This window comes from Castor canadensis, chromosome 6 (assembly GCF_047511655.1).
Source record: "Castor canadensis chromosome 6, mCasCan1.hap1v2, whole genome shotgun sequence".
NCBI lineage: Eukaryota > Metazoa > Chordata > Mammalia > Rodentia > Castoridae > Castor > Castor canadensis.
The window spans coordinates 90,881,124-90,908,217 of NC_133391.1; the positions used below are offsets into that span (position 1 = coordinate 90,881,124).

Here is a 27,094-nt window from a genome sequence, read left to right on the forward strand (position 1 = left end):
TCAGTACCTGAGAAGTCCTGAACAGGGAAGCTGAGTCACTGCACAGGAGAGGAAGAATTTAGAGGGAGTAAAAGAAAGATACTCTGAGCTCAAAAATTAGTTTGAACAAATCCCTGAGACAATATAAGTTTGGTGGAAGCAAGGCTGTGGTAACTGGACTAGTAGATACAGAAATTATGTTTTAGGAAGTTCTCCATTTAGGAGAATGGATGTTAGATAGAATAAAAAGACAGAGTCCAATCCCATTGTTGTGTTTGCCCTTGATCTAATGTCCCACATATGAGGGAGAACATACGATTTTTGGTCTTTTGGGCCAGGCTAACCTCACTCAGAATGATGTTCTCCAATTCCATCCATTTACCAGCGAATGATAACATTTCGTTCTTCTTCATGGCTGCATAAAATTCCATTGTGTATAGATACCACATTTTCTTAATCCATTCGTCAGTGGTGGGGCATCTTGGCTGTTTCCATAATTTGGCTATTGTGAATAGTGCCACAATAAACATGGGTGTGCAGGTGCCTCTGGAGTAACCTGTGTCACAGTCTTTTGGGTATATCCCCAAGAGTGGTATTGCTGGATCAAAACAAAAGGCTTTGGGAGATGAGAACTTATATTTGAATTAAAATCGTTTTCTAATTTGAATGAGAGAATTTTAATTTTATCTAAACTTAAATTAAGATTTGTTTAAAGGTAGTGTTAGTCATGGTGGGCAAGGCATGGTGCAGGAAATCATGAGTGCATTCCTTTAGGAATACAACACTGATGGAACTGAGTGATAAAGGTACAATGTGAGCCTGAAAAGGCTCCAGAAACAGTTCAGGAGGTGGTGCTGTCAATCCCTGTTAAGACTTTTTAACAAGATAGTAGCAATGGAAATGTATCCATTCGTTCAGGCTCTGTCACACATGTCTATCACAGAAATATATATTGAGTTTACTATTGCCATAAAGTAGACTACAGATGGGGAATACAGTGATAAGCAAAACCAAACATATATCCTGTCCCCTTGTGTTCTGTAGTCTAATGAGGAAATAGAGTCATGAACTGAGTGATGACATTAGCAAATTTAGAAGGCAATTGTAAAAGGTATTCTGAAAAAAGAGGGATAGGATGTTGCAAGAGCAGATAGCACTCCAAAAAGTAGTGGGTAGGGAATATAGGAGAGATGGGGAAATGGGAGATGGTTAGGAAAAGCTTCTCTGCGAAGTGATACCCAGGCTGAGATCTGAAAGATTCTCATCTTAACCAGATCAGAATATCTTAACATATTAACCAGATGAAACAAGAAGGGATGGTGAAGCCAGGCATGGCAATAAATGCCTGCAGTCCCAGCACTCAGGTGGTTAAGACTGTGAGGCTCTCTTGAGCCTAGGAGTTGAAGTCCAGCCTGGGCAACAGTAGGCTCCATCTCAACAAACAAAACAAAAACAAAAAATGGAGAGGGAAGAGCAATCACAGCAAGAACAGAGCATGTACAAAGTCTTCAGTGGGAGTATAAATAAGTACAAGAGGTTGAAAGAAACCAGTGTAGCTAAAGCAGAGAAGGGACAAATTTTATGACACTTCAAAGTAAGACATAAAAATACTGTAGATACCTAAAATTTAGGCCATTAAGAAGATAATGGTCTTATCCAAGAATATGTCTACTGAACTATAAATTCCTTTGAAGTCTAACTACCTAATCAACCTGTACTTGCTGATATGCTCTGTGTCTTGACAAAAAAAAACCACAACCAATAAATATCTATTCTTAACAAATACCTGGTAATGCCTACTATGTATCAGGCCCTTTGTAAGACACTAGGAATATAGCCCTAACTAGACAGGCAATCCTTATTGCACATTCTGGGTCATGAGCCAACTTGCTCTCCTACATGTACCTAAGAGCAAAATAAACAGCTTAGTATATATTCAAGGAAGACTTATTAATCAACAAATGTGCAAGACACAATACAAAAAGTGCAAGACACAATACAAAATACTACGCAAACTGTATCTTTTCTGCAGGATGGAAGGAAGATGCTGGATTCTTTTAAATACAGATTAAGATGTTTGTTCAGTACGAGCAAACACTGACAAATTATGCACAAAGATGAATAAGCTGCAGTGACCAGTTTCAGAGGTCCTTTAGTGTGAGCAATTTTAACATGAAAATTAATCACTATGAGTGACCATACAATAGGTCCCTAAGAGTGGTACAAACTTTTATGGCACTCAGATCAGTTTGATGGAATCAGGTAGGTTTATAGGGAAAGGGACATACATTCTATAACTTAACAAATGGGGTATGATTTGAATAGGTAAGGATGTGGGGTATAAAGCAGGAAGAAAGAATATCAAGAAATTCAAAGACAGCTACTCATAGGATTAACAAGTAGACGAACTGTGGTAGAAAATGAGGAGTTAAGTGATAAGCAGGAAATTTTTTAGGGTAGCATAGATGGGAATTAGATGAAAGACAAATCAAGGCCAGATTATGAAATAGGAAATGTATTTACCCAGAATAAGCAGTCACCGAAGATTTGAGGGTAGGAGAAAAAAAATCACAGACTATTAAGAAAATTATCTTGAGTACAAGACATAGTTAACTTAATGGTTAAAAGTACAGGTTGCCAGACTGCGTGAGTTAGAATCTGGACCCCTCCACAACCACTAACCAAAACAAAAAGGCACAAAACTACAATAAACTCAATGTCACATATGAATCTCAAAGTATTATGCTAAGTGAGAGACTATCTAGTGCTGTACTTACATTTGGATGGAATGTGAACGTAAAAAAGACCAAACTATAGTGACTTAAAGATCATAGTTGCCAGGAGTTACAGATGAGAGTTAAGAATTAAGGGACGGCACAAGGGTTCAAGGGAAGTTTCTGGGTGACAGAAATGTTCTTTATCATGTCAGCATGGTAGTTATACAACTGCAAACACTTGTCAACATTCATGGAATTGTTCACTTAAAATCACAAACTTTTAAAAAATAAGTTATATTTGCAACATATTTGCGTTTATCAGCATATTTGCTGGTAAAATTAAAAGAATCATACAAAAGCACAAAGTTTTGTAGCAGCTGAAATAAAAAGAATAACTGAATTTAAGAATATTTCTTTAAGAAAAAAAGTATTTCTGCTGGGCGTGGTGGTGCATGTCTATAATGCCAGGTACTGGGAAGATGGATCGCAAGGTTGAGGCCAGCCTGAGTGAAGTTAGCAAGACTCTATTTCAAAACAAAATTTAAAAAATCGGGGGTCAGGAGAGTGGCAGAATACTTGCCTAGCACATGTGTTGAAGTCTTGGGTTTAATCCTCAAGAATATTTCTTACATATAAAGAACACTGCAACAAGGGACTCATAACTTCAATCCATGTGTACACACAACAGTACTACAGTCACTGGTGTGTTTGGGTATTGGCTGGTGTTGGCAAGAGGCAGGAACATTCATGGTATGAAGACAATTTCTTTCCTTTTTAAAAAATTTATCCAACTAATCTTTATTGAGCACTAGGCATTATTACGATGAACAAAATAGACAAGACTTTTCTATCAAGGAATTTATACTATTTGTTAATTTATTTTAAATTGCTAGGTAAAAAACTGCATGCATTCATCATGGGCAGAATACTATTTTGAAGTATACATATGTTGTGGAATGGTTAAATTTACCTAATTAACAAATCCATTACCTCAGTTATCATTTTTGTGATAAGAACACTTACAAAAAAAACTTATATTCTTAACCATACATCTCAAGAAAGATAGAAGTAGGGATATTTCAGTGAAGAGGTTGAAATGAAGATGTTCCAGAAGTGATAAATTCTCAGAGTCAGACTTTTCTTCCCTTCATCAACAGAAGTAATATAAATAACGACTAGTCAGTAAGGTTGCCATATTCATTGAAATATACAGCAGGTTAGGTTCACTATGGTGACTGACATTGAAATACTGAAAAATGAATGTAAAGAACAATGATAACAAGAAAATTTTACAGAAACCTGGAGAGGGGTTAGAAGTGGTCTGGCAGGCTGATATTTAGAAAAAGAAAGAACCAGGAAAATAATTTCAATCTTGTTTACATTTCAACACTATGGCAAAATGACTTTAAAAATTCTTTGGGCTGAGTTGTAACTCAGTAGTAGGGTACTTGCCTATCATGTGTGAGACCTGGGTTTGATCACAGCATTGCAAAAAGTAACTGTTATGTATGCCTGAATTAAGAATATTAATACTAATATATGTTTAGATTTCACTAGAATTGGTTTGAATTTATCTCATAGAAAAGCTGCTTCTCAATGGGTTTTTGTACTGACTGCCACAAAGAAGAGACAAAATCATTCTTAGTGATTTTCTTCATAATGAATGTAAACAGGACAGTGAATTACAGGCTTGCACATCTATGTTTTCTATAAAATTCTTAATTAAATTACAATAAATATGTTCTGAGGATTTATTTCCAAAATGCAAGGAAACTTGTATTTGTATTCTTTTTTGACAGTTGACATTTTTGTATTTTAGGGAATACATGTTGAGGAAAGAGGGAGGTAAGGAAGTAAGAAAACACAATCTTCTAATAACTTGGAGTCTTCAGACAGCATCAGACTTGAAAGCATTAAAATAATGCTAGATTTGACTTTTATTTGCTTCAGTGCTGCTTCAAATCTCCTTGGCTAGTGGAGAAAGTTTTTCAGTCATCACAAAGTAAAAAGGGAATACTGCAAGCAGCAATTGCACGAAATCTCTTATTTATTTCAAGTGACTCCTGCCACCATTGATTGAAGGACTAGAAGTCCCCTTGCACCCAACAGCTGTGGGCTTCCAGACCCAAGATTACTGTGCTGATTAAATAAATGATAGGGGAAGACAGACAATATTTATTTGTGATGGAGTAAAAAAGAAAAAAACTCATGTTGCATAAGATAAATTTTTTTGCTCTTGATGTTAAGTTATTTAGAGGAGGAACTTAATTTCATCACCCCCTAAGCACAATTTTTTCCATTTTGTATTACGGAGTGGTTATGACAGCAAAGAAACAATACGGATACTATTTGTTAATTTCTAAACTTACTTGACCCCATGACAGTCACCTCTTTAATACCTGCATTTACTCAGGCTGCTAACCTATCTTTTTTTTAATCCTTACTGTGTCTGCCTTCATAGTCTGTGTTAAGTAGATGAAGCCCTAACAGTAAAGTATCTGTGAATACTGCCTTAGCATTTATGAAAAATACATTAAGCAGATAAAATAAATACTTTAATATGTCCAAAATGGGGAAGTTAAATATTATAACTCATACCACCAATTATGCAAATAGTGAGATAAAGAAAATTTGCTTTTCATAGGAAAATGATCATTTAGTTGGAAGCAAATGATTTAACAATAATTTGCTGTAGCTTACTCCATGAAATAATATTTATTCCCACGAGAAATTAATATTTTAGTGGTATTTTTTGCTTGTACTTAATTTGATGTCACTGTTTGTAAGAGTTTGCTGTTTTATTTGGATTCTGTTTCCAAACTACATTTGAACATAACCAAGTAAAGCATTTTTAGTTATGTATAAAGTTATTAAATAGGTTGTTAAAGTGCTAACTGTGTCTGCATCTGAAATTTATGAAAGAAAATACTCCAATCTCAGAAACATCACTTGCCCTTTGCAAATCAATGTTGCTATGGCAAATACTTTCATTTAATACTGGATTAGCTGAAGGTGGGTGTATAACACACTGTACAGCAGAAATGTGCTCGCTATTTTTATATGACTTCCTCTCTAAAAATGCTCTGACGTTTTTTGGATGGGGTGACTGCCTGCAAAAACAAAGCTATTCCTTTAATGTGTGCATCAGATTTGTTCCTTTATGCACAATGACTTGCAGCACATAACCTGTGAAGAGCAAGCTGTGCCTGGAAGTGTGTGTTCTGGAATGCAACATCCATGTGGAATAGTTTCAACTGCTTTTCTTGAGTGGGGTTATTGAAATATTAATTCAGACGCTATAAATCTGAAAATAAGTGAAACAAAGAGGATTTTTCTGGTGGCTAATAAGTGCAGAGAGAATCACTTTTCTTGCTAATGTGGAAAGATATGCATGGTTACCTTCCACAAATATCTTCAGACCGACTATAATGGAAGAATGACTCCTTACAAATCAAGCTCTATTTGTTTCTAAACATGCACTAAAATTTCCTAAATTCTTTAATTAATAAGGCTCTCTTAATAGCACTGCTGCAAAGCAGAGAAATAGGAATTAAAAATTTATCAATTACAGGCATTGTATGGAAAACCCCTCTAGAGATTTCTAAAACATTAGGGGCTTATATCAGAAAAACACAAGCTCCAGCTGTATTCTTTTGGTTGATGATATTGTTTACTTCTTTATTAATTTTTTAACAATTACAAGATAATAGATGATATTTTAATGATAAAACAACTTATATAAATGCCCCCCTCAAATCTTTTGTCATCTTCCTCCATTACTACCTCCCTGCCATGGGGAAGAGCACTTACAGCCTAATGAGCCTCTTTCCATATCCTCCATTCCTATATAAAAACATTTAACCAAATAGACAGCCATATCAGGGCTTTGGGACTACTTATTTTTACTAAGACAGGAGAATAGGTCACACATGACTCTGTAGGTTGCTTTTTCACTTAATGTAAAACAGTAATATTTCTAGGACAAGAGGTGTAGCCCTTACCTAGTCTTTCACTTACTGCACAATATTATGCAGAATGATCCTCCACAGTTTTAAAAATGTATTTTTACTTTAAAAGATAATTCTAGATAACATTCCTGAAAATTTATTCTGCCATCAATTTATGAGAATACCCATGTCTTCTCATCCTTAAAAGCTCTGTATATCATAGCTCTCTTGAATTTTTGCCAAAGTAATAGGTAGAAAAATACAGTGACATTTTTCCTTAATTTTAATTTCTGGTTATTCACAGATTTGAGCTTTTGTGATTTTATTCATTTAATATTCATATTCTTCACTTACTTTTGAGTTTATCTTCTCAATAATCTCCAGGACCTTTTATTATACTTTTTTTTAACCTTTGTCATTCATATGTGGCTTTAATCAACTTCATTCCATTCTTTGTTAAATAATTTTTATCTTTAGAGGTTATGTGTGAATATATATATGTGTATGTGTATATTGTGTACACATGAATATAAATGGAAAAATGATGCCTGTGGAAACTGTTCCAGGAATGGAGGTTGGGGGGAGGATAAAGGAGAATGATGGAGGGGGTAAATTCAGGTGATATATTTGATATAATGTAAGAACTTTTGTAAATGCCACAATGTACCCCCACCCAGCCAATAATAAAAAAATTAAAATTCTTCTTTATCATTTACTATTTATTTTTGTTTTGTTTCTTATAGTTCTTTTTATTAGCCTATATTAATTATACAATGTGGAGGTTTCATTGTGATATTTCCATATATGTATATAATATACTTTGTTCATTTATAATTCTTAACTATGTATCCTTTTTGGTATTTTTAGTTCTTAGGCCTGTCATGAATTTATCCACAATAACGGATATTTCAAAAAAACATTTCCTTATTTTGTTTATGTTTTCTACTTTAATCTTTTCATTAATTCTTTCTTCTCATTGACTTTATTTTCTTTTTCATCTTTCTTGAGTTGAATATTATATAATTTTACTATACTTTTCCATTAAAAAAAGAATTCAGGTTATCTTTTTTTTTTTTTTTTTTAGTATTACATTAGTTGATGTTCAGGGGTTTCATTAGGTGTTTTTCCTTGTCACCACCCTCTAAACTATTCATGATTTCACTTTCTTTGGATTTCCTTATTGTTTCAGGGGTTGTTTGAAGACTGACCTTTAATTTCTATGTAATTAAGTTTCCAATGACATCCTTTGATAGCCTATTTTTAGTTTATTTGGATTACTACTGGATGAGAATATAAAAACCAGTTATTGCAGTCACCTAGTTTCTTAATGTCTACATATTTTTAAATAAATGTCTCATACACATTAAATAGAACAGTCTCTTCCTAAAATATAAATTTTGTCTATGTGTATATATGTGTGTTAAATGATACTTATTGTATGTTAAACATATATGTATTATATAAAACTGTTCTGATGATTGAAATAGTCAAATAGTTTATAAACTTCCCTTTTGGTATTTATCTGATATATCACATATCACTCTATAATTTTATTGTAACCAACTTTACTTGGAATAATTTTACATGTTTGAAAGTGATGGTTTTTGGTATGCAAGGTACAAAGCCATTCTCTTATTAAATTGTACATTTAATAATAACTAGATTCTTTTAAAGACAAAATTATAAATGGTAGTTTTGGTTGATTGTTCATTCTGAACAGAGCCTTTATAGCATTTCTAGAATGCTGCCTTTATAGAGATACTCGCATGTTGTTTGGGCCACCTCTAAATTTGTTTCCAAATCTCTTTCCTTATCCCTCCAACTCTGTTCTTCAAATCCTATCTCTCCACATACATTTTCCTAATGAAGTAAGAGATAAATATAGATCCTAACCTGCTTCTATAATGTGCCCCAGAAAATTATGATTGTGGTTCTGACTAAAGTATTGTTGCAATCACTTTCTTTCTGCAACATGCTGTCCTCTATAATTCTTTATTTCAACCATGCTAAGGTAGTCATCATATAGGGCCTTGTACTATTTACTTGACAGCATGCCTTTACTTATCCATTATAATATCTTTCAGAGCAGATAATAACTAATTCATTGAGCTTTACACATATTAATTTACTTATTTACAATGTTATCAGAAAGCAATTATTACCATGCCTGTTTTATAGATAAGAAAAGTGAATCACATTAAGATTAAAGTATCTTGCCTAAGTAAGATCTTCTAGCCAGCAAGTGATCAAACTGGAGTTCTGATTTGTCTTGTACCTAGAATGATGCACAAAGATAATCTCCTTTACCAAACTCTAGCCAGGCTATTCTGAGCCTTCTTCTTAACTAGGCTTTAACTATGGCTTATAAAGACATGAACAAACACTAATAGAATCTAACAGCTCAATGCCACATCCCTAAAATGATTCCAGCCCTCCTCTATGTGCTTTCTTGAGAAAAATCAAGGTTGTCAAATTTGTTTATTTCAGCCGACACTTGAAAAAATAAGTCTCCTGTCTCTGTGGTAGAACAGAATCATAACTTTGATAAGGGCCAGCAAGTAGATACAGCTGGCCTAATCACATTTACACAGACTAATCCTTTGTAATGTTTTACTTCCCTGAGTTCCCTACTCCCCCCCCACTTCCTAATTCTTCATTTAATATACCCACTTAGTTTGGCAGAAATCAAAGTTGAGTTCACTTCACACTGGATTCTTTTTCCTGGAGCCATAGTTACTACTGATTAAAATGTTCCTTACCACTTTACTAGAATCATCTTTGTTCATCTCTGACATAACTTCTAACATAGACGTGAGGGCTAAGAGACATGAGTAGTTGAACAAAATGAAAGGCTTTAGTGATCATTATAAAGGCCTTGGCTTTAAATGTGAGTGGTGCATGAGACTCCTGAAACTCTTTAGTAGAAGGGTGATATGATCTGACTTCTGTTTCAATAGGATCCCTGTAGCTGGTTTGTGGAATACTTTCTAGGGTTGCAGAGTTACGGGGTGGGCTAGTTTAGAAGGCTACTGTAATAAAAAAAGAAAGAGAGGATGGTGCTTGCACAAGAATGGGAAAGATGACTATGGTGAGAAAAGGGTGGATTCTCGATCTATGTGGACAGAGGACCAATAGGATTCACTGGCACATTGTTTATTGGCCACAAGAGAGAAAGAATTGTCAAAAGAGACTCCAGTTTCTTGGCCTAGAAGAACTATAACACAGGAATTGCCATTTGCTGAGACAGATGAGTCTGAAATACAATATTCCAAATAAGAGAAGTTTGATTCATGATCATTTACTCAAGAAAACTGAATAGGTAACTGAGGAACAAAGATTAAAGTGCTGTTAACCTTGCATTGATATTTTTATTCTTTATGTTCTGTAAGTCAGAAGAGAGTTCATGAGATGCCAAAGGTTAAATCCATTTATCAACTTAAATGGCATATGCAATTGTTTCAATCAGGCATAGGAAAACTACAGCCCCTGGGCTGGCTGGTTGTTTTAGTAAATAATTTTTACTGGAACATAGCCAAGTCATTCATTTACATGTAAGCCATAGCTGCTTTCTAACTATGACACTATGTTCCATCTGTTTCTAACAGTTGAAACAGAGACTGCATTGATGGCTCACAAGCAGGTAATTTTTACTATTTAAGAAATAATTTGCTAAACTCTGGCTTATATTTAGACAGGAATAATGGAAAAGTATGTTAAAGTAAACTAAACTAGGTTGCTTATGAGATGTCTTTTAACAGTTAATTAGCAGAATTCAGACTAGTAGCATTTTTTTCCTATGGGCATGAGAAAATATAAGAATAATTGTTCAAAGATGTAGGATGAAGTCAGTAATCTGTATTTTAACAAATACATACATTTTTTAAAAATGTATGTGTCATTAAAAACATACATGTATACATACATATAGCAGCGGTCTCTGTTACTATATATCATTTTTACTTTGGATATTTGACAGTGATGGTTTTTGGTGCCTGAAGTATATAGCTATTCTGTCTTTTAGTAAATTATACCATTAATAATTAATAGATGCTGCCTATTAATGTGAACCTATGGAGACTCACACTTGTAATCCCAGTTACTTGGGAAGCAGAGATCAGGAGGATTGCAGTTTGAGGTCAGCCCAGGCAAAAAGTTAGTAAGATCCCATCTCAACAAATAAGTCAAGTATGGTGTTTCATGCCTACCATCCAAGCTACCCAGCAGGCATAGGTAGAAGGATCAGAGTCTGAGGCCAGCCTCGGCAAAAAGTGTGAGAGTCTATCTGAAAAATAAAACAAAAAGGGGTGGGTTACACATGGGCCAGAATGACAGTACAGAAGTATAAGACGAGCATGAGTCTCGGGTTCTAGTAAATCTGAATTTAAATCCTTGGTCTTTCATTTACTGCCTCTTTGGCTGTGGATAGGTTATGTAACCTCCTTGGGATGCAATTTCTGTGTGAGAAATGGGGATGATAAGACCTTGAACACATGGTTTTATGAGAATGAAAACAACACATGTAAAATGCCCAATGTAATAGTGGTACATAAAGAGCACTTTCAAAAATATGTTTTCCCTTTGAAAAAAACTTCATAGAAACAAAACAAAATAAAAAGAACTCTAAATCTTATTGAGAAAATAGGTGGTCATAAGGCAGCCTCTTACAACATAGCTAATTCTCTAACATTTCCTTAAACATCATGCTAATTCAAAAATACAAAAACTTTTAAAAAATAAAGACTCTTCTATTTCTTCTTCTTTCTTTTTTTATTATTATTGTTGTGCTGGGTGTGGGTACATTGTGGCATTTACAAAGGTTCTTACAATGTATCAAATATATCATACTTAAATTCACCCCCTCCACTGCTCTATCATCTCCACCCAAATTCTGGAACAATTTCAACGGGTGTCATTTTTGCATTTACATACATGTGTATACATTATTTGCACCATATTCGTCTTCCTGCCCTTTCCCCTACCTCCTCCCCCCTCCCACCTATGCCAACTCCCCCATCCCCTGCAGAACGAGAACCTGTTCTGCCCTCCTGTTCTCCAATTTTGTAGAAGAAAAAAGTTAAAATAACAGAAACGTGACACTTTGCTAGTTTGAGATAAAGATAGCTACACAAGGAGATTCCTTGTGTTGTTTCCATGTATATATGTATTACAACCCCAATTAGTTCATCTCTACCAGACTTCTTCACTCCTCCCTAGTCCCCTTCCCTGGTGGCCCTCGCCAGCTTAAGATTTCTATATTCATTCCTATACAGTGAGCACATCAACCAAATTTAAGTTCTTGGTTTCCTTCCCTTGTCCTACCCTCCCACGCATGGCCTCCCCTTCGTGCGACCCATGTCTGATAATATTGCTGCATTTTTTTTTTTAGGTCTATAATCTGCATATGAGGGAGAACATGCAGCTTTTGACCTTCTGAGTCTGACTAACTTCACTTAAGATGATGTTCCTGTTTCTTATTTTCAATAAAGGTGGCATAATTTGTCAATAAATATTCATATGTGCAGGGCTGAACCCAGAGAAGTAACATATTTAGATTATTCTCACACAGGAAACTCAATCACGTTTTCTCTAAATGGACACTAAGTAAGTTCCAGTACAAGTAAAGACAAAGCATCATAATTTAAACTTAAACAATCAGCAAGGAACTATGTATCACTTAACATTGTGGCTTACAAGAGACACTCAACTTTTTTTTTGGTGGTACTGGAGCTTGAACTCAGGGCCTACACCTTGAGCCACTCCACCAGCCCTTTTGTTGTGATGGGCTTTTTAGAGATAGGGTATCATGAACTATTTGTTCGGGCTGTCTTTGAACCAGTATCCTTCTGATCTCTGTCTCCTGAGTAGCTAGGATTACAGGTGTGAGCCACCAGTGCTTGGCTAACATTTTTATATTTTATTTAATTCACATAACTGAGCCCTAATGATGAAGCAAGGGTTTAATATACCAGTAAATATAATTTGGGAATTTGACATGTAGAACCAATCCTGAGCTTTTAAAACAGAAAGGAGAAAAACAAGTCAAAGTGAGCTACAGAAATCAAAGCCAGGGCTTGATGGCTGTCCTTTCTTATAATCATTGAATTTTCTTCACTGTTAGCTTTGCCACTGGTAAAACAGAGATATTAGTTCCTCAGCTTAAAGGGAAGGGATAAAGCATTTTAATATCATTTTGCAATTTGTGGAATTTTATACATATTGCCTAAGTCTTTCTATATAAAAAGTAAATGCTAATCTAGAATTAGGATATTTCTCAATTCCCCACCTTCAATAGCATGATCACTCTGTTCCTTTTATTTTATGTGAAGGGAGGGGGGAAAAAAGGAAGAATGGAGGAAAAAGAAACACTGAAAGCTATGACTCATGTTCATTTTAAGACAATGTCTAGATGCAATCAGTCCTCACCAAATGCACTCATGCAGCAAAGGCAGGGACCAGTTACAAGCACCACTTCTCTCTTCCTCTCATGATAAGTGTCACTCACGTATCACTGCACATCTCCCACTAACAATCAAATGGATTTGGCTCAAAAAGTAACCTCCGTTTGCCATGTCTGTTCTAGTGTGACAATTCAACCAGAAGAGGGTAGAAGGTTTGTACTGGCAGAAGGTCAGAGGACCAGAGAAGATAGGATGGAATTTGGCCTCTGACCACAGAGGTGCTCAGGAAACCCACAGGGCTTCCTGAGTGGGGTGGGAACCATCTAGGTTTTTCCCAGCAATCCCACAGCAACTTTAGATTGGATCCATTCTCCATAGGTGAGTACAGCAGGCAACCTACTCTCTGGTGGCCAAAAGGCTCTGTGCCGCATTCTAGTTTTCTCTCCCTTCCTTGGCAAAGCTTACATTCAAAGGCAAGTCAGACTGAGAGGAAACAGAGAAATGGGAGTGCAGGAGTTTTCCTTTTATTTTCATGTCCAAAAGAACACTAGAATTTTAATTTCAAAAGAATGCATAGGAATAAATGGAATGGAGTAGATAAGGAAATCATAACCATTTCAGAAATAAAAAGTTCAGTAAAGGCTCATTTTTATGGAGTCATCGCTAACTTTGCTCTGAGTTTTTGGCACTGATTGGAAATACATACAATTTTTTGTAATGATTAAATTTGTAAAATGTAGATTCAAGCCAGGCACAGGTGGCACACACCTGTCATCCTAACTACTTGCAAGGCTGAGATTGGGAGGATCTGAGTTCCAGGCCAGCCCAGGTAAAAACACTTTTTGAGACCCCCACCTCAATGGAAAAAAGCTGTATGTGGTTGTGCACACCTGTCACTCCAGCAATTATAGAAAACACAAATAGGAAGACTGAGGTCCAGGCTGGCCTGGGCAGCCTATCTGCAAAATATCCAGAGCATAAACGGATGGAGGCATGGCTCATGTGGTACAGTGTCTGCCTAGCAAGAATGAAACCGAGTTCAAACTCCAGTACTGCCAGAAGAAAAATAATAATTGCCTCAGAACTAGACAGATGCCGTACTTCCACTCCACTGACTTTACATGAAAACATATCAGCATTTTGAACTTAAAATTAAAAATTCAGCATTTAACTTGTGTATTACCTCTGATAAAACAGATATTCTAAGCAACTGTTGCTCATAAATGATGTTATGATTACATCTTGATATTTTAAAAATAGATTCCTTAAAGGAGTGCAGAAAGAAAAGCTCATGATATTTTGCATTTTTATTATGTGATTATATATGCATTGTGGAGGCAAAAAAACCGTATTAGCAAACATTTCTAATGATTGTTCATTTGAGGGAAAAAAGAGAAAAACAGTGGAAAGCTTTTGAGAAAAATATGTAGGAGTGTTTTGATCATTCTGTTTTAGATCAGTGACTACATTCGTCATCACTATTTTAAAATGAATGATAACTTAAGATTCTAATTTAAGGTTTTTCAACCTCTTGGTCTGGAGTATCTGATGTGACCTTTAAACTTCAAACTGGTCTGCTTCCTAAGATAGATATTTGTGCTGAGAAACACAGGGAAAGGATGCTTCTTTCTTTCAAAGCATGACCTGTGTTTCTTCAAAAGACAAATACTGAATGAGACAAGAACTTGCAAGAGGTTCAGAAAAGGACAGCACAAGTCCACAGAGTCCCATGTGAGAAAGAGAATCAAATGAAGAAGAAAAAGCTGTAAAAAAAATAATTTCAAAACGTCACCACTTCATGGATCTGCTGGATTTGAAGCCAGTGTCACTGGGCACTAGGTTCTTTAAAAGTTTCCTACTCTACCCCACCCAATCTTCCCAAATATCAAAAGCAACAACAAAAAAATTGACTAACAGGAAATTTATATTTAAGCGAATGGCAATTTTTTTTTAATTCAAGTCAAAGGGAGTAAACATACTTTGAATATAAAATTGATACTGGAGCTTTCATTATACTGTTGTTCTCGTAAAAGAGATAAAAAGTGACATACTATATAACTGTTTATATAGCAAGATCTGTTTTAATACCACACAGATCGTGATGCATCTGTATTTCTGGTAATATGCTTCTCAATGACATATGTAGAGACTTTCAGAATGTGTTAAATCCTTGACCTGTACACAACAGCACAGGTTGTGCCTGTTAGCAACAGTTGTGCCTTCCCTCCAACCCTTATCTCTCCACTTTCAAGAGGTTTGATGAAAAAGATACAAGTCCCATGATTTATTTTTAATCTCTTTTCAATAGGTATTTGGTTTTTTGTCCTTTATTTAATTATGCTATTGTACTACATACCTGGGTTGAATTCCCTTTTCCTTTGACTATAGTGATACTGTGAGTTTCACAAACTCTGCACAAAAGTCTTCCCTATTGTTGTTTATCCATTGTAAGGTTTTTTTTGTGAGGGAGAAGGGCGGGTTGTGGTGGGGACTGAACCAGGGACTTGTGTATGCTGAGCACATACTCTACCATGGAGCTATACCCCCAGTCCTTGTTATTATTTTATACTGAATGTGTAAAGAACATTAAAGTCCTAAAACATCTAAAATGTTTTGATGTAACAGAGAATCAACTACTTTCCCTGGACTCACCAGATCAAGTTTATGGGAGTAATTTGTAATGGCCACTGTGAAGTCCTGTGATACAGCAAAATGGATGAACTTGGAGTCCTGGTACCCTTTGACTAGACAATAGTCCAAACTTATATACCATCTGTAACATCAGTTAGCTGCATGACCTATATTATGTCTAAAGTTCTCTCCACCTTTATTCTACATCAACTTTCTCCCATCCAAGCCTACCTAACATCACGTTTTCAAGGAGGCTTTTCATTTATTGTCAAACTTAAGAAAAAAACATTTTAACTTCTCAGCATTTCCTAGGATTTTCCTTACACTGTTCTTCATATTCTAGTTATTCCTGAATTTTTCCCATTTATTTTTATTCTTTAAAGAATTATTTTGTTAGCATATATTAAATGTACAAACTGTGATAATGTGATACGTCATACATGCTTACAATTGCTTTGATCAAATTCACCGCTCCATTACTCTTTATTATCACCCTCCCATTTAAAAAACTTCAAAAATTTTTTTTTGTACAGGGGTTTGAAATAAGGGCGTAGTGCTTTCTAGGCAAGCACTCTACCACTTGAGCCATGCCCTAGCATTTTTTGCTTTATTTTTCAGATAGGTTCTCACATTTTTGCCTGGACTGCAATCTTCCTATTTATAACTCTCCATGTAGCTGAGATTACAGGTATTTACCACCACATTCAGCTTGTGGTTGAGATGGAGTCTCACTAAGTTTTTGCCTAGGCTGACCTCACACCACAATCTGCCTAATCTCTGCCTCTTGAGAAGCTGGGATTACATGGATGAGTCACCACACCCAGCTTCATTATTCTATTTTTCTACATGCACATAAAGTATTTCAATCATATTCATCCCCTAGAACCCTTTTCTTTTGGCCTCCCCCCTCCTGCTGGCTCTCCCCCTTTTACATTCATGTTCTTTTGGCTTATTTCACTTAACATGATAATCTCCCATTCTATCCATTTTCTTGCAAATGACATACAGTAATTTCATTTTTCTTTTTGGCTGAGTAAGACTCTACAGTGTACATGCACCATACTTTCTTTATCTGTTCATCTGCTGATGGGCATTTAGGCTGATTCCATAACCTGGCTATTGTGAACAGCGCTGCAAACAGGTATAACTACTGCATGCTGACTAACATTCCTTCAGATATATGCCCAAAACTAGTACAGCAGGATCATATTGTAGTTTTGTTTTTAGTTTTTCTATTCAGAACTCTAATAGCTCATGAAATAAGAGCTATTGATAAATGGGATTGCATCAAATTAAAAATCTTCTCCACATCAAAGGAAACAATTATCAGAGTAGAGACAGCCTATACAATTGGACAGAATCTTTGTCATCTGACAAGGGAATATAGAGAGAGCTCAAAAAATTAATAACCCAAAGAAAAACTAATCCAATTAATGAAAGGGCACATGAATGGTTTTCAAAAGAAGTACAAATGGCCATTAAACACACAAAGACATTACCAAGATTCCATTTTATCCAAGTCAGAATGACAATCATCAAGAAAACAAATACTAGCTACAATGGGGGGGTGAGGGTGGGGCACTCATACACTACTGGTGGGAATGTAAATTAGTGTAGCCACTATGGAAATCAGTATGAAGGTTCCTCAAGATACTAAAATTAGAACTACCATATGATCCTGTCATTTCCAATCTTGATCATTTGTTGTCTTGGATATTTGTTTGTTCTTGTCAATTCTTCTCCCTTCCTTTTCACCTTTAGTTTCTTCCCTATAATATCTTTCCTTTTTTTTTTCCTTTCTTTCTTGCCTTTATATCTTTTCCCTCTTAAGGACTTGTGTTAACTCTACTTTCACCTGCATTTTAAGAAAAAACTAGTTTTTTCACCAAAAGTCCTTACACTATCATAACTCTGGGTCTATCTCAGCAAGAACACCTAGTTCAGGGAAAAGAAGTTCCAGGAATTCTGTGTCCATCTTTCCTGGACGCATTCAATAGGGAATCTACCATTTTCAATGAAAGTTTACAAAGTCAGCTGGAGCAAATCAAAAACTCGTTGCACAGTCAATCAAGAGTGTTGTGGGAACGTCAAAGAAATGTTCAACCACTAGTTCTGAGCAGATCAGGCAAAGCAAGTGAACCATTTACCCAGTTAGATGGTTTTACTTGCAAGTAGGACAAAACCCAACTAAACTTGGTGGAAATTAGAAACTTTTTGGTAAAAAGTCCATAATCAGTGATGTTGCCAAGAACTTAAATTCCTTTACTCCCTCTTTATTGTCTTCTGTGGTACAAATTTTACTCTAAACATGGCTACCTCATGAACTCAGCAGACTTTAGGACTACAAGCCTATATAGTCCACATATAACAGAAAAACACATTCCCTGCAGAAGTCCTGAAATTTGATTTTGGTCACAAACCTTCTTCTGAATCAATCCTGTGGGAGGAGAAAGGCTATTTGCTCCTGTTCTGGGGTGTGGGTAGGCAGCTCCTGAGAACTCTATGTTCTCAAAGAAGGAGCAAGGAGGAAACCAGCTAGTCTAGTCTCTGGAAAGGCAACCAGGAAATGTCTACTGCATAAAGTTGAACACGTATAGTGCAAAATAAAAAGCAGTATTTTAAATAATGTACATTTTTTATCCATGCAGTTATTATTTATTATAAGATTATAAAAATGAATAAACATTTTATTTTATGAAAATGGGGCTTTATCACATTTTTAATAATCTTTTATTCTAGTAACTCTGAGATTACTGACCCCAACAGAGCTGCCTATTATTGGTAAATAATGTAAATGTTATTATTCTTAAATAATGATAAGAAAAAAATAGTGAACAATAATAATGATTACTTGGTTAAAACAAAGATAATCTAGTGGGAAAAGTGTGCTTAATGAACAATTAGTGAATATTTTAAAAGAAGTAATATAAACTAAGGTTAAGAAAATACACAGGAAAAGTCAACTTTAAAAGTGAGAAGAGACCAAAAGAGGCATACTTCCCAAGTGAGGAAGGTCATCCTCCCCTGCTAGTCTTAATCTCATCATACTCCTTTTGGCTAAATAGTAAATAAGGAGATTATGAAATTATAGGTCAGGACAGCAGCAACTAAATGTACAGAGAAGTCATCAGCATAGTCATTTGGGGATGGGAAGAGGGCCAGGGTCATTTTACAGTGGTGAAGTAGTTATAGGTAATTAGATAAAACGCAGGTCCTTAAATAAATGTCCGTTTTTAGCCCCTGAGGACAAAGGCCCTCAAGTGTATTTCCTAGAGCATCTGAACGTCAATTTCAAAAGGAATTTCCCCAATAAGTGAAATACTTTTATTTTCTCAGTGCTAAAAGAAAAGAAAAATAGAATGTTATCTGCAACACTGAGTCACCCACCACTGCAGCTCTACAACACCCGTCTTTCCCTGTCTCTGCAGCCTTTCAACAGGAGAGGACTATCTTTTAATGACACACATAAACCCCTGCACTGCCTGGCTCAAAGCATAATTAATTCTGATCTTTTTATGCTTAATGAAACACCTTGCACACATGACAGAGGTGAGTTTCAGCTTCTTGTGTATACCTAAAATAGGAAAATCCTAGTTCTACTCTATAAAACACATTTGTATGAACTCTGTCATTATTTCTTCAAAAATATATCTCTCATAACAAGCAAGTCAAGATAAAGAAAATTCACAACCAGCCACCTGTATGAACAGTTTTCCTAACTTTTAAGTGTGGAATGTTTAGCTTTTCAAATTTTTGGCAGCAAACAAGTTTTTATTTCTCAGTTTGTGGTTGCTATAAAAGGGTATTTAAACAAAATAATCTCTCGGATGCAGCTGCTCAGTATCATCGCCTTTATTAGAATAACTTTCCTACTGTAATGCACATTTCCAAACCGTATTACAGAGGCTACTTCTCCATAGCAAATTCCAAATCCATTTCAAATCATAAATAACAGAAGTAAAAACTTGAAAACAAAATTTCACAGAAAGTTTTGCCTTGAAAGACTGTTCATATGATACTCAATTATTCTAGCCCTATCTGAGGAGTCTTTAAGCAAATACCTATGTTTAAGGAAGGCACAGTTGTGGATGTAGATACAGAATTCCTCTCACCTGTTTAGGTGTAACTCCAGGCATTCGAATATCCAGTGCAAAATCTGATGAATCAATAGGAATTACTGGTCTGTTGGTACCAAGACACTCATTGGAAAATGATCTGGTAGTTTCTTTAATCCTTGAAGAAGAAGATAATTTCGACATTCTTGAACATAATGGAAAGGGGGAAGAAAAGGAATTCTATGACCTTAAGGTTAAATATTATTCATAAAGACCCAATGAAAACTCTGTAAAGATATGATGACTATACAATGACCTTAAACATATTCAGAATGGCATTTTGGAGTCCATGAGCAAGATATAACCAACCTGTAAACAAAATATACTCAAAGCAACCAAGCAAGCTACATTTAAATAAAAACTCGTGTGTGTATATATTTATATTTCCAGTTAATGAATATAGTAATACAAATATACTAGAAATTATCACTATATGTGTATACCAATTTTCTAACAGCAGAAATATTAATCACATCCTGATAAAATTTTTTGTAACTATTTTAAGACAGTACGGTGTTACCAGTCAAAAGCGGAAAAAAAAAAAACACAATCGTGCTAGGAGGCAGAATTATATGAGGAATAAAAAAAGACTGCTATGTGAATTACAAATGTACACATGCATAAATATTTAATACTGTAATTATGAGGCGTGTGTACACAGCTCAATGTTTCTTAGGGAGCTACAGTCTATGACCTGCTTGTCCTCACGGCGGATCTGTAATACTTCATTCTTCCAGCTGTTATAAACAGGAAGGCGTTCAAGTCTAAACCGCTACATTGTAGCTTTTGAAATATCTCCCCAAGAGGGAGTGATTAGTACTGGAAATCGCAACTTCTAATTGGAGTTCTGAAAGGCAGGGCAGCAGCTTGGTTGCAACACAGTGGCTTTTCAGTGCTGGGGACTTCACAAGAAGTTACTGTGCTAAAATTGCAAGTCGTTCCAGGTAAAGAAAACCAACCTTGGGTATGGTAACAATACTCTGGTTCCTAAAAGTGATTGCATTCTAAGCAGCATGCACAGAAACCACGCAAACAACATTTCTCCTGGTTGGAAAGAAAAAAACCACGCACACACCCACCTCTTGAAGACAGAAAGCGGGCTTCTGAAAGCCCAGCAGCCGCTGTGCAGGACCAGGAGCAGCGCGAGCAGGCTGCAAGGAGCGCGGCCGGCCATGTCCGCGCGGCGGGGCCCCGCAGGGAGCCGCGGGAGCAGCGGGGAGCGGCGGGCAGGCGGGCGTGCGGGCGGCGCCGCGCGGGGCTGGGCCGGGTCGCGGTGTGCGGCCAGCGGCCGCTACTTCATGGCCTGGGCGCGGTGGCCGCGCAGCTGCTGCGGAGAGCGGAGGGCGGCGGGCGGAGGGAGAGTCGGAGCCCGTGGGCTCCGGCCCGGGGGAGGCGGCACTTCTGTCCGGTCCGCAAGCGGAAGCCTCCCGCCCTCCAGAGCGCCGGCGTCCCTGGAGCTGGGCTGGACGTGCGGGAGCTTATCGCTCCGGAGTGACAGGGACTGGAGGGCTATCGCGCGGCCCCGCGTCAGTCATCATCAGAACCTGCAAAAATAGAAGCAGATAATGGATGACTAACACATTACAGCATTTGTCCTCAGCAAATCCCAGCTGAGGTTCCTAATACCTTAGTAGTTTCACAAGCTTGCGCCCAAGCCCAGGGAAAACGCTGGTTTGTTGATTTCCACCCCCCATACACACCCCAACAAGCACCCCAGGATTTCAGGAACACCTAGAGCGGACCTCTGTTCTGCCTCTTGCTATTCCTCCCTTACACCCACTCCAGGTTGTTTTTGTTTTTTTAATTTTTGTTTTGTTTTGTTTTCCCTATTTCTTCCACTGTTTTCCCTCACATCCACCCTATTCTCCGGATTTATTCTTACTTCCTCTCTTACTCTGCTCACCTAAAAGGTACTTAATACCTCTGTTCAATGTAAATAAAGTTATTCACACAAATGACTAAAGCATGACCGAAAAAAAAATGGCAAAGACAAAGCACTTGTATACAACAATAATCAGGAAAAGACTGAGAACAAAGCGATGTTCATATATATGCATCACAAAGCTGCAGATCAGAAGAGAGATACCCCCTGCCAGGAAGTCCCCAGCATCTTCACAGACGTGCTTGCCCAAGTCCTCAGAATTATTTTAAAGCAAATCAAAACTCTACAGCTTCTCTGGTATGTGAAATGCAAATGCCCACTTAAAAATCTGGCATCTAATATACAAAGTAATAATTTCTTACTTATATAAGGCATGCCTCCCAAAGGATATTCTTTCCTGAATAAATTTGTAGATGGACGACCCAATTACAAAGCGTAAGGAGAATCTCAACTATCCCCAAAAAGAATTGTATGGACAAAGACTATGATCAAAAACTTCCTATTAAGATAAATGAGATGTTCAGGCTCAGAGAAGGAAATATAGTGGGAGGTTTTTTGGCATGCAGAACAATTTGATCTAAAGAAAATTAAAACGTCTTAAAAAGCAGTTTTACAGTCAATGCTTCTGGCCTTTCTTGCTCCTCTCCCACAAGCACATCTCTCTGGAATTCCCTTTGCCACATAAAGAACAGACTGTAAAAGGGAAATCAGTTGGGTTCCATCTTTACCCCAAAACCCACCGCCTACTTCAGCAAAGAAGGCTGAGGAATGTGACCACTCTGGAAGGATCCTCATGACAGGATTATGTTTGTCCTCTGGTCTCAGGCAAATTCCAGACTGTCTCTAGGACCATTCACTGACATAATCATTACAATCTACATTCCCTTTCTCACTGCCCTCTGCAGAACAACGGGTATGGAAGTTTTCAGTATTTCTGAGCTATTGAGTAATCACAACTCTGTTATTGTCCCCCAAACAGTGATTATTCCCCTTTTGCAAGTTAATAAGTATTTATGCCTTTTTTCCTATTTAATCTCTTAATAGTTTATTTCAGGGAGCTTTCAGAGGGCCTAGGGGAAATTTGCCCTACAGAGGCCTCAAAGAACTAGTGTGACATCTCAACATTTCATGAACAGGACTCAAGGAGGCTAAATTTTAAAATATTCATGTTTTGACTTTACTGTTGCTCTGAACATATTACAGATTATGTACCAAGTCTACAAATTGTAGTGAGAGGCACTAATTTAAGGTGTATCATTAATTGGAATGTAATGTGCACTATAATAAAAAAGAGAGAGATCATTCATAATGTATGTAACAATACTTCCAAAGAAGTCAATTTCTTAAATTTCTATTTTAATCAAACTAGTTGGCCAGATGCATAACAGTAAAAAACTGTGAGTGGGGGTGTCCCTCATTGGCACAGCATGTGCTTAACATGAATGAACAAGGCCCTGAGGTCAATTCCCAGCAAAAACAAAACAAAACAAGCAAACAAACAGAAAACCCAGTAACATCATATAGAAGTTCTCAACAAGACTATATTAGTCTCTATATTTTCCTCTGGAAATTACAGGATGGTGAAGCTAACCACCCTTTCACCACAAAGGGGGTTAAAAAAAAAAAAAAAAACAAGCAAAAAGCCAAGAACCAAAACAAACAAAAATGCACTAACTAACCTTAAATTTAATGAGCTTCTTCATGGTCAGTACTTTCTAGGCAGCAGTAACATACCAGATACCAAATATTAATAAAACACAATTTAATATCCAACCAATTCAGCAATGCTGAGACTCACCAGTACCCAAGGACCACAATTAATTTACCTAAGCAGTGACATTTTTAAAGACTGATAATATTTGTTTGAACTTTCTCTTTGGCTCTCTGTTTAAGCTTTCAGCAACAAACCTTCAGCTTTGTCCCTATGGGGGAAGAGAAACAAAGGGCCTGAAGGCTATGCTATTGCCTTGCTCTAAACAAAGTATGATCCTGTCAAATGACAATACTTAACATTCCTTGAGGTTCCTTTTTTAAAAAAAAAATACATACATGAGTAAAGGACTACATTTCATTATTTCTTCAGAACAGGATTCAAGGACAGTCCTCGTTCCAGTCAGCAAGGAGATATGGTAGTATACAGAACACTTGAAAACAAATTTATTGTTAAAATTCTCTAACAGGAACACACCCTTAAGCATTAGCCTTTGACAAAAAATTCCACTTCTCTTTTTTGATTGGCTTTATTACCTTTGATGTCCCTAAACCAACCATTTAAAGAAAGGGAATTGAAGTCTTAGGTTGAAGCAAGTTTGATATTTGTAGCCATGAACAGAACACCTTTCATTATAGAAATGAAAGCTAATTATGATTCTTATTTCTTGAAGCCTTGTAAAGACAAAATATAAATCATCACATAAAAAAAAACCATGTCTAACCATCACCATTTCATAATTTCTGATAATGTGGTATATGTAATATTCAAATTTTAGACTTGTAAGATTTTAAAAATTCAAAGTATATGTTCCTGAAATAATTTATTAACTCATTCAAAACTACTTTGTTTCAAACTCTGTACAAAATATTGTAATATATATTGGAGTTTTATAAGATGAATAAAACTAAAAGAGAATGTAGTTTATTAAGGGAAATAAGAACTTTGTGAAATTAATATAAGGTATGTTTAGAAAGGCTTATTCCTAGAGGAGTACTATAAAAAGGGACTCAGGGAACTTGAGGAAGGAAGGAACCTTCAAGAGGAAAGTAAGAAAAAAGAAAAGGGTGAAAGCAACCTTCAATAGAAGCTGTAGTTATTTGAGCAGGACTTCAGAGGATGGTTACAGCTTCTACTCACTGTGCAAGGTGGACAATAAGCCTGCCAGGTACAGAGAACAGCAGGGGCAAAAGAGCCCAGGCTGGGGGCAGAGGACATGTCTGAAAAACAATCAATAAAAGTTCTGCTTCCTGAGTTCAAGCTGAAAGCCCAGATTTACTATTTTACTGGTAATACAAAGCATAATTCTGTTTGCATCCCCATAAATTCTTCAGAATGATTTATAGTTTATACCTGTATGAATATTAATTCTAGCAGCAGCAGCATTAGGTAGTAATACAGGCTAGTTCAGAGGACCGTGAAGCTAATCTGGCTCTTTTCATTTAAAAACAAAGAAAGATAAAATTCAGCTGAAATTTGCGATTGGTTGAAAGCTCAAATAAATATATTGACTATTCATGGCTTAATTTATTCAGCAAGAGAGAACCAGTATAGCATACTGGCTACTTGAAAACTGAAGAAAAACTGCCTAGTTCCTGCTTTCTGCACCAGCTATGAAGCACTGAACAGGGACCTACCTAGCTCTGTATGCCTTAGTTTCTCCACCTGCAAAGCAGAAATAATCATACCACCTACATCATAAGGGCTGTTGCCAGGAATAACTGAATTAATACCCTTAGGATAGTGTCAAGCATATAGTAAGTGCTCGTTTTATTGTTGTTACAACAAATACATATTATGTGCCTTAATGCTAGGGATGGTGCTTTCAAGACAGATAAAGTTCCCACTCTTACAAAAATTACGTTCTAGTGGGAAAAAACAAAAATAACTCCCAAATTATAAAGTTCATTTTCTTTTAAGGAGATTTTATGTAGTTTCCTAGAATGACATGATTTAACTGTTAAGGAAGCATAGTCATTCCCATAACAATTTGACTTCTAGGGACTTATTCCTGGGTAAAAACTGAATAAAAGCACAGATATATCTATTAGGATATTTAAGAGTATTGTTCACAATAACAAAGAGCTAGATGTTTATAACAGGAAACAATTGGGAGTAGTTTAAATGTCCATCAATAGGAAACTGGAAACAAATCCAAAAAAAAAAGACTTACAAAGACCAGAAGACTATGCATCCATTTTTAAAAAAAAAAAATGGTTTATTTTCATAGCCAAGAGCACATTCTGTAACATATTGGTTTTTTACATAATTAAAAATTTTAAGCAACGTCAAACTTATAGAAACATTGTAAAAACAGTACAAATAACTTTTTTTCCTACAACTATTTAAGAGGAAGTCACTAACTAATGCTTCAACAGTCCCGAATACTTCAGTGTTATTTCCTTAAAACAAAAATACATCTTACTCTATTGCTGGCAATCAGTGCTGGATGTTGGAAGAAACATGTCCTTTGTATACGGCTCTCTTTCTAGGGCTGCTTGAGTGTCCTCACAAATGGCAACTGCCTTGCTCCAGAGTAAGCATTATCATTTATGATGTACCTCAGAAGTCATACATCATCATTACCGTAACTTCCTGTCCCTACCATAACTCAGAATGGCACAAGACTAGCTAAGTGCATAAATGCTAGGAGGTGTGGAAGCTGGCTACCACAGCATTTTATTAGATGGCAACATGAGTTTGATTAGTCTCATTATTGATGAGGTTAACTTTGTCCATTTGATTCAGATGGTCTCTACAAGGCTTTTTTATTGTACAGTTACCATTTTGCCCTTTGTAATTAGTATTTTTTGGTGGAAAGATTATTTTCAACTTTATAAATATTCCATTTCTCATTGAATTTTCAATTTATTCATTTATTATCATATCACAATGGACTTGTGTTTGTCTATTTTGCTTGGTGGGAGTTTTACTCTGTTATGACTATATTTATTTATGTTACTAGTGTTGATGATCAATTGTGGCCCCTTTAAACTACCTTTTGTGTCCCTTTGACATTAGCCTTTCATTCTTGGAGTATTCCTTGTTTTTTGCCTTATCTACCACCTGAACTCAAAACCTCGCACCAGACCCACTCTTTGTGTTCTTCATCCTTCTTACCTTTGTGGATATCCATAACTGCCTCTTCCCCAAAGTCCCTATATAGGAGGCTTAGTCCCCAGTTTAGTGCTATAGGAAGGTGGTGGAAACTTTAAAAGGTGAAGCGAATGGAAGGTTTTAGGTCACAGGAGGCATGCTCTTGAAGGGGATAATGAGACCTTACTCTCTTCCTCTATCTCTCATTCATTCCCAGCCAGGAGATAAATGGTTTTGCTTTGTCATGCACATACCACCAGGATTTGCTACCTTGCTGCAGACCCATAAGCAACAAAGCCAACCAACCATGGACTAAAACCTCAAAGGAGTATTAATTTTTAAAGTTTTTAAAAAAGAAAATTATAGAAATCATACACATGTATTTAAAAATCTGAGCTACTATAATTCAAACTATTGCTTTTCTAGTAGTTTTCTATGGGAAAAGAGAACACTTTCACTTTCTATTCACATGCTTTTGCATATATTAATTTTTATCAGCTTGTATTCCTCTTGTAACCAGAAAAAAATGGGGGTTAAATATATACATTCATATACATGTATATGGCGAGAGATAGATATATAGATATGTATGTGTGCCTTTTAAAGTATTTCATTGAA

At 36.2% G+C, this 27,094-nt stretch overlaps 1 protein-coding gene across 10 annotated transcripts in view; it reads right to left on the reverse strand.

Annotated features, from left to right (window-relative positions):
• Pam (peptidylglycine alpha-amidating monooxygenase) overlaps positions 1-21,022 on the reverse strand; it is a 157,864-nt gene extending 136,842 nt beyond the window's left edge. For 4 of the 10 annotated variants that reach the window (XM_074077030.1, XM_020167853.2, XM_020167850.2 and 1 more), the window contains exons 1-2: positions 20,867-21,022; positions 19,785-19,905 (exon numbers count right to left, since the gene is read on the reverse strand). In XM_074077030.1, coding sequence (XP_073933131.1) covers positions 19,785-19,905; positions 20,867-20,961 — 216 coding nt within the window. In that variant the 5' untranslated portion in view covers positions 20,962-21,022. Of the gene's footprint in view, positions 1-19,784; positions 19,933-20,866 lie in introns of all 10 variants that reach the window. The other 6 variants (XM_020167851.2, XM_020167848.2, XM_020167847.2 and 3 more) reach the window with 3 other exon arrangements.
• Positions 21,023-27,094: the final 6,072 nt, after the last annotated feature.